Source organism: Myxocyprinus asiaticus, chromosome 44 (assembly GCF_019703515.2).
Source record: "Myxocyprinus asiaticus isolate MX2 ecotype Aquarium Trade chromosome 44, UBuf_Myxa_2, whole genome shotgun sequence".
Classification (NCBI taxonomy): Eukaryota; Metazoa; Chordata; class Actinopteri; order Cypriniformes; family Catostomidae; genus Myxocyprinus; species Myxocyprinus asiaticus.
Genome location: NC_059387.1, coordinates 19,324,583 through 19,341,537, shown reverse-complemented (window position 1 = coordinate 19,341,537; position 16,955 = coordinate 19,324,583). Strand labels below are relative to the sequence as shown.

The following is a 16,955-nucleotide window of genomic DNA, read 5'->3' as shown; positions in this document are numbered from 1 at the left end:
TCATACATAACCTTCAAACCTTAAAGACTTTATAAAACTTTTTTTTTAACTTTCAGGCAAGTTCACAGACATCAAACATCAAAGTTGAGAACAACATTTCTTTTTCTAGTTATTCTAGTTCTTTTATGAATTTTTAAAGCCTTTTTTCAATTCAAACCACTGTATTTTTGTTTCATTTTAATCATGGCTGTCATTACAGTCTTCAGGCTATCAGCAAATAAAATATCTTGTCATTGTTGAATATTAATGGTTAGTTTTATGTTAATGGTTGGCATTTCATGTTCATTTGAATGTCCCTTTAAAAAATGTCCAAAAGCCTCAAGCTAGAGACACAAATAGAGCATCTGTATGACAATCTGTTCTTTAGACTTCTAAGAGAAGAGAGAACTGAACAATGTAGATGCATCTTTTGCCTTGATGCGCCACACAAAGTCAGATCAACTTAAAGTTAACCAGACATTGCATTTAACACCATAAACACCATTATCTTTGTTAAATTACAAGACTTTTGTAAATTATCCTGTAGTTTATGCCCCTTGATTTGTTTTCTGAAAGAACACATGAAATTGCTTGATGAGCTAAATTTTCTTTCCTGTGTTGACATATTTCCTCTTTAAACATATCAGAGAGCTCGCCCTTTCTTTCTTTCTTTTTTTTATTTTATTTTTTTTATTTTATTATTTTTTTTTTTAATAGCCAGTTAGATTTCGTTACATCACAACCATGAACAATGATTTGCTGGTTGCTGGTTGGTTGCATGTGCTATTGGGGCATTCTCATTCTTGAGAGCATTTGATTGGACAGAAATCTGTGTAGTGCAACATAAATCATCAACATTTTTGATCCATTTTCTCAGAAGAGAAAGACTGTATGTTTTTAATGTGAAATGTGTCAACGATTTTGAATACACTAATATATGGTCTCAAAGCTAATAGACTATGGACTAAAAAGCCACAAATGGACTAAAATCCACAAAACTCACATTTTAATTTCATGGGATCTTTAAAATAATTTAAAAGAGAAAACATAACATAACATTAAAATAATAATAAAAAAATAAAAAAAAAATAAATAAAATAAAAAGAAATACAGGATTTGTTCCTGTTTGGTTTTTCTCTTGTCCCAGTGTGAAACAAGATGTTAGATCAATACAACAAGAAATCAAGTATTGTGTACTTTCTCTAGGTGCTGGGGGCTGGTCTCCGCTGGACAGTGATCATTACCAGTGGCTGCAGATCGATCTGGGAAGCAGAAAACAGGTCACAGCCATCGCAACACAGGGTCGATATAGCAGCTCTGATTGGACAACATGCTACCGGCTCCTATACAGTGACACAAGTAGGAACTGGAAACCATACCATCAGGATGGAAACATCTGGGTGAGTACAAATATTTATCTCAAGTGTCTCTTTGGCTACAGTATACGGTATGCGTTAGAAATACACATTTGAACCATTCTTAAAGGAATACTTTAGCCAAAAATTTAAATTAGGTCATTAGTTTTTGTCCTTTTTGAAGCTAGACAGACATAGTCACTATGAACTTTGAATGGAAAATGCTGAAGAAAGATTCTTGAAAAGTTCTACTTTTGTGTTCCACATAAAAAGAACAGCAGACAGGTTTCAAATGAAATGTTGATGAATAAATATAAACCAATGTAATTTATATAAACATAAATGTGCCATGATTTCAAAAAGGAAACCAAGATTTGATACTTTCTTTGTGCTAATGGATCAAGAGTCAATGATATGTCACAGTGGTTGTGGTAGCAGCATTAACACACCTCTTCCACATACTGAGCTCACCAAGGACGACTGAAGATCAATGAGTCAAGAGGATGAGCCTTGATTTCTTCCTGGGTGCTTTAATCAACAGTAAGCAATCAAGGAAGCACTTAGATCAAGAGTAAGGCTGTGGCACAGGCTCATTTCAGGCTTAGCACAGCACTGACGTGCACTGAACGGGGCAGCAGGGGCGCAAGCCCTGCCCATTTTGTTCACAAATCTAAAGGTGCCCTTTTGGTCATCCAGAAAAAGGGGAGACATTTTAATAATTAAATTAAAATAGTTAAAACAAAATTAAAATCTCGTCATAATCTCAATTACAGTAATAGTGTGTTATTATGAGATTTCTTTGTATATCGCAGGCGTATTAAAGAAAATTAAGCGGAGGTGCCTTTAAGAGTGTGCACTACAGCAGATCGGGGGAGGATTCCAATCGCAAGTGATCCTCTCTATGCCCTATACTCACTCTGAACTGCAGAGCCCTTGAAGTGGGCACTCTGAAGGAAACATGGCATTACTGTATGAATGTATCTTCGCTAACAGTCTTGTGGAAGGGCCCTCCGAGAAAATATTCATTTTCTCACTTTTGTTTTGAACGAGCTTTCGAGTGGCATCCCTTCCCGCAGGAGTATCCTTCAAGGAAGCAAAAAATGCGGTTTTGAATTTGCCCCCGGAACATCGAAGTGCCATTACCTCAAACGAGTAGCAGGTCATATAAAAAGTCCACTCCATGTATTGTGTTGTAAGTTCATCAAAAGAATAATACTCGATTTCTACCACATTTATGACATTGCATACCACTAGTGTAGACAGATTTATTAATTATAATGGGAGCGGTCGTGTCGCTTTCAGTGATATAAATTCAATTAGTCTTTTATAGAATATTGACATAAACTGAAGGAGCTGTCAGATTCAGCCAAAACCAGTTTGGTTTTGTTAAAACTAATAAGCCATTAGACTAATCACTTTCAGAAAAATACCATAAGGCTACCACAGTACCGCAGCTACCTATACGCATATTACACAATCTGCATAGGGCACAAACTCCCTAGGGGGGCACAGTCATAAACTAGGGGGGCAACAGAAACTCCACCAGCTGCCCTTACTCGTATGTTATACGTTATTCAAGATCCCTGTTGCATTCGCGGAACACAGTCGATCGCCTCACGTTAGTACTTTCTCATCACGCCTTCACATCATGCAACGCGTTACCAGGGTAATGCCATGGTACTGAATGACTCATGTTCATATGTCATGATACTGTCATGGTACTCCAAGGTACTTTAAAAAAAAACATGGTTTTACTATGACACATGTCATAAACATGGGGTTATCACAGACCATGTCTGAAAATAAATAAATAAATAAACAAGCGTATTACCATGGTGCTTTTTGTGAAAAAATATAACAGAATAGGCTACTATTTGTGATATAGGAAAAAATGAAAAAAAAAAAAAAAATATATATATACAGGTGCATCTCAATAAATTAGAATGTTGTGGAAAAGTTAATTTATTTCAGTAATTCAACTCAAATTGTGAAACTCGTGTATTAAATAAATTCAGTGCACACAGACTGAAGTAGTTTAAGTCTTTGGTTCTTTTAATTGTGATGATTTTGGCTCACATTTAACAAAAACCCACCAATTCACTATCTCAAAAAATTAGAATATGGTGACATGCCAATCAGCTAATCAACTCAAAACACCTGCAAAGGTTTCCTGAGCCTTCAAAATGGTCTCTCAGTTTGGTTCACTAGGCTACACAATCATGGGGAAGACTGCTGATCTGACAGTTGTCCAGAAGACAATCATTGACACCCTTCACAAGGAGGGTAAGCCACAAACATTCATTGCCAAAGAAGCTGGCTGTTCACAGAGTGCTGTATCCAAGCATGTTAACAGAAAGTTGAGTGGAAGGAAAAAGTGTGGAAGAAAAAGATGCACAACCAACCGAGAGAACCGCAGCCTTATGAGAATTGTCAAGCAAAATCGATTCAAGAATTTGGGTGAACTTCACAAGAAATGGACTGAGGCTGGGGTCAAGGCATCAAGAGCCACCACACACAGACATGTCAAGGAATTTGGCTACAGTTGTCGTATTCCTCTTGTTAAGCCACTCCTGAACCACAGACAACGTCAGAGGCGTCTTACCTGGGCTAAGGAGAAGAAGAACTGGACTGTTGCCCAGTGGTCCAAAGTCCTCTTTTCATATGAGGGCAAGTTTTGTATTTCATTTAGAAACCAAGGTCCTAGAGTCTGGAGGAAGGGTGGAGAAGCTCATAGCCCAAGTTGCTTGAAGTCTAGTGTTAAGTTTCCACAGTCTGTGATGATTTGGGGTGCAATGTCATCTGCTGGTGTTGGTCCATTGTGTTTTTTGAAAACCAAAGTCACTGCACTCATTTACCAAGAACTTTTGGAGCACTTCATGCTTCCTTCTGCTGAAAGATGCTGATTTCATTTTCCAGCAGGATTTGGCACCTGCCCACACTGCCAAAAGCACCAAAAGTTGGTTAAATGACCATGGTGTTGGTGTGCTTGACAGGTCAGCAAACTCACCAGACCTGAATCCCATAGAGAATCTATGGGGTATTGTCAAGAGGAAAATGAGAAACAAGAGACCAAAAAATGCAGATGAGCTGAAGGCCACTGTCAAAGAAACCTGGGCTTCCATACCACCTCAGCAGTGCCACAAACTGATCACCTCCATGCCACGCTGAATTGAGGCAGTAATTAAAGCAAAAGGAGCCCCTACCAAATATTGAGTACATATACAGTAAATGAACATACTTTCCAGAAGGCCAACAATTCACTAAAAATATTTTTTTTATTGGTCTTATGATGTATTCTAATTTTTTGAGATAGTGAATTGGTGGGTTTTTGTTAAATGTGAGCCAAAATCATCACAATTAAAAAAACCAAAGACTTAAACTACTTCAGTCTGTGCGCATTGAATTTATTTAATACACGAGTTTCACAATTTTAGTTGAATTACTGAAATAAATGAACTTTTCCACGACATTCTAATTTATTGAGATGCACCTGTATATATATATATATATACACTGTATATACAAGAAAATGGTTAAATACTCAAAAAGCAAAGAAATTAGTTAAGTATTTATAATTACTACTCATTAAAACAAAAAAACAAAAAAAACAAAAACAAATCAGTGCCCTTTTTTATCATTCCGCCCCTGTCCCTGCTAAGGTCTGTGCATGTCACTGGTGCTCAGTACTGTGCCAATACAGAGAGGAGAGGAATTATTACTGAACAGGAATTTGGACACTGTCATTGTAATCAAGTGATGTGAAGTCACAATTAGTTTTACGATAAAAGGTGTTGCGATAGAGCGTGACAGATCAGAAGGAGATCACAGGTGTGACAGTTGTGTGTGTAATCAACAGCATAGTTTGATCAAAAGCTTTTCATCTCTGCTGAAAAGATCAGATTAGACCAGCCTAAGGTGCTTTGCTTAGATGGTCTGTCAGCCTGGCCAAACTGTTGTTTAGCTGGTTTAAGCTGGTCTCTTCGCCTGACCAACTGACAAGTGCCCAAATCCCTTCTTAACCATCCAAACACACCAGCCTAACCAGCTGGTTTAAGCTTTTTTATTTAAGCAGGGCCCCTCCTCTGTTTCCTGTCATTAAGCAGCTTGGTATTCAGCTTTTGTTGGACTGGATTGGGTGAACGGTTGGAAAATGGAGTCTTTTTCTTCTCACTCTGTGAACTGAAGTGCCCTTGGCTTCCTGTTCATCTCTATAACATTTACAGATCACTGTGCATTACTATTTAATGCAGGGTAAATCAATACTTTTTTAACATAAAAAAAGGCAGAGATGGGAAATACGGATTGTTTCAGTATATCTGCCATTCAGTGTTCTATCAGTGAGCTATCGTCTACAAGACTGACAAAACTAATGCAAAGCAAATGCGTACAAACTCTTTATTATAGCGCTACCAAATTATCTTGATTGAGGGGTATATGTTTTTATATTTCATTTGAAATAATCTGATTGCAATGCTCCTCTTGAAATTATTCACCACTCAAGGATAACTTGTCTACTAATCATAGTTTCAATACTGAAGGAGCAATCAAAAGACTCAGAGACCAGTTGATTTGTATGCAGTTTAATTTTGGACCGGATCATTTTTAACTCCTGAATAATTTTCATTACATTTTGGGCCCTTGCTTAAATTAATTTTTCTTAGACAGAATTTTATGCCTAAATATTATTCAAGCTTTTTTTGTGTGTGTGTGTTGATAATGAATAATGGCTAGTTGTTGTGTTTTATGTGCAACATTAAACAATTCTTGTTTGACTTGACTTTGCATCGAAACACTGGCACATCAGTGGCCGACAGCACGTCTTAACGCGTTTCCACCGATCAAACTGCTGCACTCAAATCTGCAGAGGGTTTGGGAGGATCGTGTTTGGCTTCTGTTAGTGGTGCCGTACTGGCCATCTCAAGTATGGTTTTCAACTCTGATCTCTCTCCTGGAGAAAATGCCTTGGGAGATTCCAGTCAGAATGGACATGTTGTCTCAGGCACAGGGCAGCATTTGGCACCCCCAGCCCGAGTTATGGAAATTGTGGGTTTTTAAATGATGGTTTATCCCCCGCTGTGGTTGATACCATCTTAAATGTTATAGCTCTGTCAACAAGAAGGTTTTCACCTCTTGGTGCACAGCGTGGTGCCCAGTTGTTTCAGTGCTGGATTTTTTTGCAAGAGCGTTTTGGGGCCAGAGTTACCCCAGCAATGCTTAAAGTTTACGTAGCCCCTATAGCGGCTGAGCATGCGCTGGTGAATGGAGTTTCTATTGGAAGACATTCTCTTGTCTCTCGTTTTATGTGTGGAGCACGCAGGCTTAGACCTTTTCGTCCAGTCCACGTCCCTTTATGGGATTTATCTATGGTGTAAGAGTCACTCTTGGCTGCTCCATCTGAGCCTTTAACATCAGTATCTGATAAATTTCTGACTCTTAACATGGCCCTGTTATTAACATTGGCATCGTTTTAGAGGGTTGCCCTGTCGATCAATCCCTTGTTCAAGGATTTTGTGCCAGGGTTATCTAAGGTTGTGCTGAGACCTTGTTTGGGCTGTTTGCTCAAAGTCATCTCTACATCTTTTTGCTCGCAGATTATTAATTTGCAGTCCTTTTCTCTTCCACCATTTGAGTCGGAGGAGCATAACAGGCAACATATGCTGTTCCCAGTACTGGCTCTGTGGGTTTATGTTGACCATACTAACCAATGGCGTAAGTCAGATCAGTTGTTTTTGTGCTTTGGTGGTCGCAACAGGGGTGTTTCGGTGTACAAGCAAAGACTGTCTCATTGGATTGTGGATGCAATTTCGAGTGCTTACGACATGTGTGGCTTGCCTTCGCCTCTTGGTATTCAAGCCCAATCTACGAGGAGCTTGGCATCCACATGGGCATTGGCTTGAGGTGCATCCTTTGAAGACATTTGTATGGCGGCAGGATGGTCCTCTCCACATACTTCTGTTAGATTTTATCTGCTTCCCAAGTTATGCTATGCACCGCTATAAGCTTGCCACACAGGCTTAGGGAGTTGGCAGCTACTGTTCACACGGCATGATGGTATTCGTCCCAATTGCGTCATTATGCAATGTCAAAGTTTCCTTCGAAAGGGAACATCTCGGTTACAAACGTAACCTTGTTCCCTGAAAGGGAACGAGACATTATGTGGCTAGCCATACTCTCTAGTTCCTGCATAGGCTCGTGCCTTTTACAGAAAGCTTAACTTATTTTCAACCTGGAATATTCCTTTAAAGTGTTAGTGTAAGTATCCTATTATTTTTTTGTGTTGTGTATTGCATCTTTATCACTTTAATGATTTGAAAGAATAAGAACTGATTTCAGAGAATAAAACCTGAAAGCTTAACTGCCTGTTATCTGTTAAAGCTTATCTGTGAATTTATATCCACATGATACAATTGATCTCGCAGCCACTTACCTGAAGACAATTAGACACTATATAAAACTGTGCCCAAAACTGGTTTATGTTCCTCCTCATTGTTTGAATAGATCAAAATGTCATCAATGTAGACAATCACAAAGTGGTTCAGGAAGTCTTGTAGCACTTCATTAATGAATGACTGGAAGACTGAAGGAGAGTTAGCCAACCCATATGGCATAACCAAATATTCAAAGTGTCCAGCATTAGTCACAAATGCAGTCTTCCACTCATCCCCCTCACGAATTTGAATTAGATTGTAAGCACTTCTGAGATTAAGCTTGGTAAAAATATGGGCCTCACGTAGCTGTTCAAGTGCTGAATGAACAAGAGGTAATGGATAACGATAATTTACTGTGATTACGTTGAGTACCTGGTAGAAGTTCTATGGCACAGTCCCAGGAAAGATGAGGGGGTAGTTGCATGGCTTTGACCTTGCTGAACACTTTGGTGATGTCATCATAGTATTTAGGAATGGAGACCTCCTTGACTTCAGGGCTTTCAATTCTAGTGGAACAACAGGGCAATGCAGATATTGGAAGAGAACAGTTAAAAAACAAAAAGAGGACCATTAAATGATCTCATCCTCCCTCCATGATATGCTGGGGTTATGGAGTTCCAACCATGGGTAACCAAGGTTTAGTGGATTTCGTGGGGAGTGGTTGAGGTAGAGTGTTATCATCTCAGAGTAAAAGGCATCCACTTGAAGCTTAACAGGGATAGTTTGGTGAATAATGAGACCCTTACCAATAGGGTTATTGTCAATTGCTGTGATATGTAAGGGAGAAGAAGAGTTAGCCAATGGTATGTGTAATTGGTCTGCAAGCTGGGAGTCAATGAAGTTAGCAGTGGCTCCTGAATCTATCAAGGCTGCTGTGGAGAAAGAATGAGAGTCATGGGTAATCATAACTAGAACTGTGAGGTCCTTATTCTGAATTGATAGGACATTCTCCTTACTCAACCGCTGGGAGCGATAAACAGCAGTGCTCAGCTTCTTTGGGCATACGGAACAACGATGGCCACTCTCTCTGAAGTAGAAACACAGCTGTTCACGTAGACGTCAAGACCACTCCTCTGAAGTGAGTCTTAAGTTACCCATCTGCATTGGCTCATCATGTTGAGGGGAAGTGGTGTCCTCTTTTATTGGGGTTCGTGAAATGTTCTTAAACTTTGGAGAGTTAAGAATTAAGTTGTCAATACGAATTGAGTTAAACTGGTAGAGTCATCTCTGCAGGCCAGTTCCCTATCTGTCACTCACTCGACGTTGTGTCGATATAGTGACACTAAGGGTCACTCTTGGGAGCCCGAGACACCTCTGGTCTTTGATAAAAGGCCAATGAAGATTGGCAAGTGGTATCTGCATGCCACTCCCCCAAACATACGGGTATAAAAGGAGCTGGTATGCAACCACTCATTCATATTTTGTCTTCGGAGCCGAACGGTCATGCTCACTGAGCTGAATTCCCACGACTGTTCATTCACCTCTGCTGGATCTTACGCCACATTTCAGCGGCTTCTCTCTCCTCTGCACTGGTGCATTGCAGAGAATGACCCTGGGTGCTTCGGCAGAAATAAAAGAGTATATTTCTCTAAAAGAGTTTATTTCTCTAAAAGAGCGGCACTAACGGAACATCTTTTTAAAGATGCATCTTTTTAATGATGCCTTTCCTTTGTGTGTTATTCTTGGTTGTGCTGGTCTTTCATGTCTGGGCACTGCTCATGCAGAGACAGCGTTCGTGGATGGGTCACGTACTCATTGCGAGAACATGTCCATGGCAACGATGCGGTCGCGGCTTACATTCGTAAGAAAGCAAGCCACCCCAGAGGCTCCCCACCTCGGTCCTTCTACCCATAGGTATGAGGCCAGCGGTGGTAGACACGACCCCTCTTCGAGGCGTCTGTATGCTTTTAAGTGGTGTCTGTTCGCTAAGTGGTGTTCTTCCTGACGGGAAGACCCCCAGAGATGCGCAGTCGGATCGGTGCTTTCCTTCCTGCAGGAGAGGTTGGAAGGGTGGTTGTCCCCTTCCACCTTGAAGGTGTACGTAGCCGCTATAGTAGCACACCATGACACAGTGGACGGTAAGTCCTTATGGAAGCACGACCTGATCATCAGGTTCCTGAGAGGCGCCAGGAGGCTGAACCCCTCCAGACCATGCCTTGTTCCCTCAAGGGACCTCTCTGTAGTTCTTCAGGGTCTGCAGAGAGCCCCCTTTGAGCCTTTGCAGTCAGCTGAGCTTAAGGCACTCTCCTTGAAGACTGCCCTCCTAACTGCGCTCACTTCCATCAAGAGGGTAGGAGACCTGCAAGTGTTCTCTGTCAGCGAAATGTGCCTGGAGTTCAGTCTGGGCTACTCTCACATGATCTTGAGACCCCGACCGGGCTATGTGCCCAAGGTTCCCACGACTCCTTTTAGGGACCAGGTGGTGAACCTGCGAGTGCTGGCCCAGGAGGAGGCAGACCCAGCCCTGTCATTGCTGTGTCCAGTGCATGCTTTACGCATCTATATGGATCGCACGTAGAGCTTTAGGATCTCTGAGCAGCTCTTTGTCTGCTTTGGTGCACAGCGGAAAGGAAGTGCTGTCTCCAAGCAGAGGATCACCCACTGGCTCACTGATGCCATAGCTATGGCATATCACACCCAGGACGTGCCACCCCCGGTAGGGCTACGAGCCCATTCTACCAGGGGTGTAGCGGCCTCCTGGGCCCTGGCCAGGGGTGCCTCTCTAACAGACATTTGCAGAGCAGTGGGCTGGGCAACACCCAACACTTTTGCAAGTTCTATAACCTCCTCTGAGCTGAAGACGTGCGCCATTAACTCCCAGTAGTGTTCACAAACTATGTTCCCTGGTTGACTTCCTCCGAGCCCCGTGGCAGTCGAGTTTTCAGAGAGACTCGCTGCTGGCCCAGTACATGTGCTAACTAAAAGCCCTGTTCTGGGGTAGGTGCTCCGCATGTGGCGGTTCCCTGTAGGCAACCCCATGCGATGTATATCTTCTGCTAATTCGTTTCCCTGTTGGCAAACTGTGTCTTCCTTGGGCAGAGACCCCTCTGCCACAGTCTCCATGTTTGTAGTAACTCCTCCCAAATTGGGTAGGACCTACCATGAGACTTCTTCACATGATCGGCAAGACCATGTGACGTATTTTCCACTTAAATATCCCCCCTCTCTCTGGGCGAGGTGTGGTCTCCGCAGTGTCCTCCCCTTGGGAGGGACACCCCCCGACAAGACCTGGTCGGCCCAGTCAGATAATCCCCTTTTTTTAGGGAGTGAAAAAAAGAAGGGGAAAAGAGGCCACGACTGGGCTAGCCTGTCTCTATCTTTTGGGTAGTCGACTTGTCCCCAAAGGGCCGTTCAACGCTCATAACTATGTTGGGGGAGGTTACGTGTCAGCCTGGTGTGCTGGCTACGAGGCACACAGTTGTCTGCCTGTCACACACCGCCAGTTCATGTAACACAGTTCAGCCAGTTGTGGCGTTTTGTATAGGGACCCCTAGTGTCACTGCATCGGCTCAACGTCAAGTGAGTGACAGATAGGGAACGTCATGATTACTTGCGTAGGGAATGAGACGTTGTGTCCCTCCTGCCACAACGCTGAACTACCTGCTGAAATGGCCGGACCTTGTCTCAGCTCCTCAGCATAAAACCTGAATGAGTGGTTGCATACCAGCTCCTTTTATACCCGTAAGTTCGGGGGAGTGGAATGCAAATACCACTCGCCAATTTTCATTGGCCTTTTATCAAAGACCAGAGGTATCTCGGACTCCCAAGAATGACCCCTAGTGTCACTACATCGACACAACGTCTCGTTCCCTCCATCAGGAAATGGAGGTTATGCAATTAACCATGACGTTTGGCTTGGAGTTTTGGATTCAATCCCTCTCTGTAAACAGTCTTTAAGGCTGTGTCATTCCAGCCACTCTGAGCATCTAGGATGCAGAATTGAAGTGTGTAGTCAGCGGCAGGGTGTTTACCTTGTTTAAGATGTAGCAATTGGACACCGATATCTCTTCCTCTTTTGGGATATTCAAAAACCTCACAGAACTGCTGAAGGGAGGTTGGGTAAGATTGCCGAATTCTCTGTTCATTATCCCAGACCGGTGCAGCCCACTCCAATGCCTTGCCAGTAAGTAGTGACATGACAAATGAGACCTTGGCTTCATCATTGATGAAATTAGTTTGTTGTTAGGATGAGTAAAGAGAGCATTGTCATAAAAATCCCTTACACTTGTCTGGACTGCCATCAAACTTCTCTGGGAGTGACATTTTCAGGAATGCAGGAGGGATATTTACATAAGGAGGTGGTAGAGATTGTATGTATTGCATGATACGTTCATTAGTTTAACGGAGGGATTGAAGCTTTTACTGATGTGTATTAAGCACTTCAGACTGATATGCAATGGTAACTTTAAATTAATTTACTTCTGCTGGATCCTGATGAGGTGAAGTCTTCTGTAACAGATCAGACAGAGGCCCAGAGTGAGGATCCATGTGAAGTGTTTAATAGAAATCCAGCAAACAACCCAGTACTCAAATCCAAATAGGGAGAAGCACAAGGCAGGCAAGGTCAAAGTATGTAGTAAATCCAAAGAGGGCAGATAAATCCAAAACAGCAGGCACAAAGCAAGAGTCGGTAAAACAGACAGAAAATCCAAAATCCATGAACAATAACAGGCAAAATCGAACGCTCAGAATTGTAGTATAACTAGCAATACTTTGCAACCAAACAACAGACCATGTGCTCTATATATAGCACCAAACAGGAAATTATGTCATTAAAGAGAGTCAAAGTTGTGAAAGGTTACAGGGACAGACGTTACAGTGAGCTGACATTCAAATGTACACTTCAAACCTATACACCAAAGCTCACCTTACCTCTCCATTTTTGCTTTGTGTTGTTATGCATTATGCGAGTTCCCTTTCGTAGGAACTCAATCTGCTTAGTCACATTGGGACACGCCCTGAGTGTCACATGGTCTAAAGCTGATGGCGCTTAAGCGACGCCCCTAGGGAGCTACGTTACAGGCTTCATAAAGGTGCTTGCTTCGCATCACCAAGTCAGATTTTCTGTTCTTCAGTTCTTGATCTCATCTGGCCTGTGTTGTACCAACAACTCACTTCGAAGCGAGGATCATTACTATTCTCCCTTTTGAGTGGTAACACAGGATGGAATTTAGGAAGAGCTTACCTGCCTGCTACAAAGTTAACCTCCTCAGAGGCCTGACATTTTTCTGTGTTTTAGCCTCTAGCAGGAACTCCACTGTGATAATTCTCTGCCATTGATAGACTATACACTCTCTCACAATTATTAAATGTTTATTGACTGAGTTTTCACTGACTATGTGATGCAACTAAGATATGTAAGCAATCCAAAGTTTGATAATACGTAATTTAGTTACAGGAGATTTTGTACACTAATAAAGCTGTACAGTGGCCCTTGGGACCAAGATAATGGCATTATAAAAACAAACAAAAATTGACAGCTCAACAACATTAAAGGTGCTGTAGGCAATTTTTGTGAAATCACATAAAATGTGCTTAGTCCCTGACAGATATCACTGAAATAACAGTCCTGAGAAATCAAAACTGTGTCTCAATTACAGCCCTAGGCACTGTAAAGAAAAAAAAAAAAAGACTCAAGAGGCTGGCCCATGCTTTTTTAGCCGATCAGAACTACTTGTGCTACTTGTGATTCATTCAGAGGATCAAGATTTTTAGCTGGTTAGCATAGGCTGTGAGCCCCTGAGGTTAGATGTCGTAACTACACCATTCAAAAAGGCAGTTTCTCTATTGACAGCAGCCATTCAAAAGTTGCTGTGTAAAAGTTCTGCCAAAAGATTTTTTTTTCTTTTGTATTTTTTTTCTTTTTTTTTTTTTTTTTTGCAAGCAACATGCAGCATACATTTCATTATATTATAGCAGACATTTTTTTACTGTTTAATGCTTGTGTTGTTGGCTACTGTGTTGGAGACTGTTGCATTATCTGATGATGAAGTTATTTTGTGACTTGTTATAGTGGTATGGTTTATGGTTAGTATATGGCTGTCCTCTAAACAATAATATTGCTGTGTTGTGAAAGCAAAATAAAGATCCATGCTAGAGGTAAAAGAATGCCCATCACATGCTCTGCACACAACATGTCACACCTCTTGAGATTTTCTTTTCTCCTTTCTCTAACATTTCTATCTATGTTCTAACCATTTCCTGGCCACCACTCTGAGGACAACCTGCTCAGTTTTTCTTTTTTCTTTTTTTCTTCTCCCACAAGTACCTTACTGAGAATTGAATTTTGATGGATACCCTTTCTCAACCCCTGCAGTCAATGCTGAATGAGCTCCAACCAGCTGCCTCCTGTACTGAATGAACACAGGCAGAATTCATACATTTTCACTTTCACTTCTCTATAGTAGCCAGAGCTCTCTATGTGGCATAATGGTGAAGAACCCTCTCTACAAATTAATGTGCTGAAACATGCATTTACAGTGAGGCATGCCCCGTGCTGAGGTTCGGAAAGGCCTATAGTTGTTTTGTTTGAAAAATACTCTCTGTGAGACTTTGCACATTACAGAGATCTCATTCTGACTGCTGGGCACTGTACCATTTGACGAAGGATTTTTACTCTGTATTCATGATTTCTTACAAAAAGGTATTTGTGGAGGTGAGGGCGTAGTCGAGTGCCCGTCTGGGGAGAGAGAAAGCAGTTAGGACATCCAACTGAGATGAATTGTGACTAATTACCATCTCTACGTTCACAGTGAGAGTCGGGGGAGATAAAATACGGCCAGTCCACAGGAAGAAAGGCTGATGTACACATACCGAGATGCGTGGCTGTTAACAGAGTGTTGTTTTATGCTGGCTGAAAAGCAGTTTTTGTGTCATTGCTCGCCACAATATTGTTTTAGGAGACGTGAACAGATTTTCGAGTATTTGTATTATTCAAAAGCACAGTTTGATCCAGTGATCAACTCCTTTTTTTTTTTTTTTTTTTTTAATGAGATTTTCTCATTATCTCCAGAGACTCTGCAATTCTTCAATAATCTTCAAGTTCTGGAAATTTTGTTTGAATGAGTAGTATAACAAATTCGTAAAATTTCAGGTAAGAGCTATATTCCCTTCAATTATTATTATTATTATTTTATTATTTTTGCATTTAAACTTTAAGGGCTTCCCAATAATATCAAAATATCAACAGTTTTCAAAAACATACTTTTGAGTTACTTTGGGTCTTGATAAGCGAGTCTAGATATTGGTGGAATATTCAGGGCTCTTAGGCACTGATTTACAAAATGTTTGTTTGTATAAAAATATGTGCAAAATTGATAACACACGCAAAAAAAAGGTCTGAGCTGGTCTACTAATGTGGTCTTCTAAGGATTGTGTCTTTAAGATGCACAAAATAGTGCATTTTGGCAATTTTTGCATGTTCCTAGAAATTAATATGCAATTTAGAAGCTTGCCAATAAATGCGCAGAATAAAGGCCGGTGTCGATGCAAATTAATCAAATTGCACCCACAAAGTTATTTATCAAGCCTGAAAGCCATTTCAGAAACAGAAACTGTGAGGGGAAATTAATATGAATGAAATGCAAGGTTTTAATTTGATTTGCGCTGTACATCATGTTGTCATTGTGGCAAAAAAAAAAAAAGACTTTGAAAATGGAGAATACATATAACACCCATTGATAACACACATTAATATGATTATTATTTAATAATATGAATTAGAATTTAATAATTTTTCATGAAAAAAAATTGGTTATTTTAGAACTCAATAACATTGTGATGATAAAACATCTCCTATAAGCTATGCTTTCAGACTCAGAGAGGGAAGTTGTCTTCACCTCATCTGTCAAGGCCCCAAGTGGCAGGAAATGCCCCAAGTGGCAGGAAATGTACGAAGGTGCCAAATGCTCTCAGTTGCAGGATAATGGTTTCTTAATTACTGGACCACATTTTTCTTTCACTCGGCTGACAGCAAGACACATCACTCTGTCTCCCGTTGATTACACGTAAGGGAAAAATGCTGTGAAATGTGGTTGTGATTAAAAATAAAATAATTCAAAAGTCTATAAATCATTTATGCAGGGCAGGAATTATGTAGTTGGTTCTAAATGTGTCTGTGTCCGCAATGAATCCAGAATGTTTGCCTTGAGATACTCATCACTAATTGCCATGACATTGAAGTTAAAAGGTGTTTGTTTTTTTTAACCAGTAATACCGGCTCATTTTACAACAAGCAAACTGTCAAAAGTAGCAGATAGGCCTATATTAGCGCAACTTAACAAACTATTTTATTTGTCAGCTGAGATCACAACAAACTCAGCACCTGTATTTGCACAATAATTAGCCATTCAAAGTATGATATGAATTTCAAACAGATTAATGCGTTTGGTCACAAATAGTGACAGCTGCGTGATTCACTATAATTATGATTTAGGACCTTCTCAGATTGCTTTGGTCATGTACTTTGCTTTAATGGATTGTTCTGAAGATTTTCATTTCAGAAAATATTAAAGGTTACCAGAGTGATTTCCAAGTTCCCCTTATTTTTAGAGGAAAATATATATAAAAAAAAAATCTATAGATATAACATACATTCTTGATATAACAAATGAATGGTAACATAAAGCAACTATGAGAACCACTGCAAGGCCTTAATGTTTTTATTTGGCAGCAATCCACATATCTCCACAGCAATAACCTTGTCTTTAACTGCTTTGGAAGAGTGCATTTAAACTGGGGATGAGGATACAGTAAAAGCATCTAAGGCAGAAAAGAGAGCTTGTCTAGTAATTTTTTCATATCTTGATATACCGGTCCCTTCATAAGGACTCCCATCCAAACCAACTGCATACATCTAACAATTTAACAATGTTTTGGTTTGAAATATTGCTGCCCACACGCGATTGCCTCTCAAGTGAAGGACAGCAACATAGATTAGGAAGTTCTAGTGCATACAAGCATTTTTGAACGAGGCACAAAACAACCATCAGCAAGTTTTTACACAATTATTTTTGGTTAGAGAACTTTGGTAAATGTATAAGGTCAACATAAGACTTTAAATAAATTGCATTGTGTGGGTTTTATGCTTGTACACCTCGCTTAAAGGAATAGTTCACCCAAACATTTTAATTATGTCATTTTTTACTCACCCTCAAATCATTCCAAATCTTGCATGACTTTCTATCTTATACAG

The 16,955-nt window shown here is 40.5% G+C and overlaps 1 protein-coding gene across 3 annotated transcripts in view; it reads left to right on the top strand.

The window, feature by feature from the left end:
• Positions 1–16,955, top strand: part of LOC127434183 (contactin-associated protein-like 2) — a 508,727-nt gene that overhangs the window by 204,997 nt on the left and 286,775 nt on the right. For 2 of the 3 annotated variants that reach the window (XM_051686737.1, XM_051686736.1), the window contains one exon: positions 1,186–1,379. In XM_051686737.1, coding sequence (XP_051542697.1) covers positions 1,186–1,379 — 194 coding nt within the window. Of the gene's footprint in view, positions 1–1,185; positions 1,380–16,955 lie in introns of those variants that run through there. The other variant, XM_051686738.1, reaches the window with a different exon arrangement.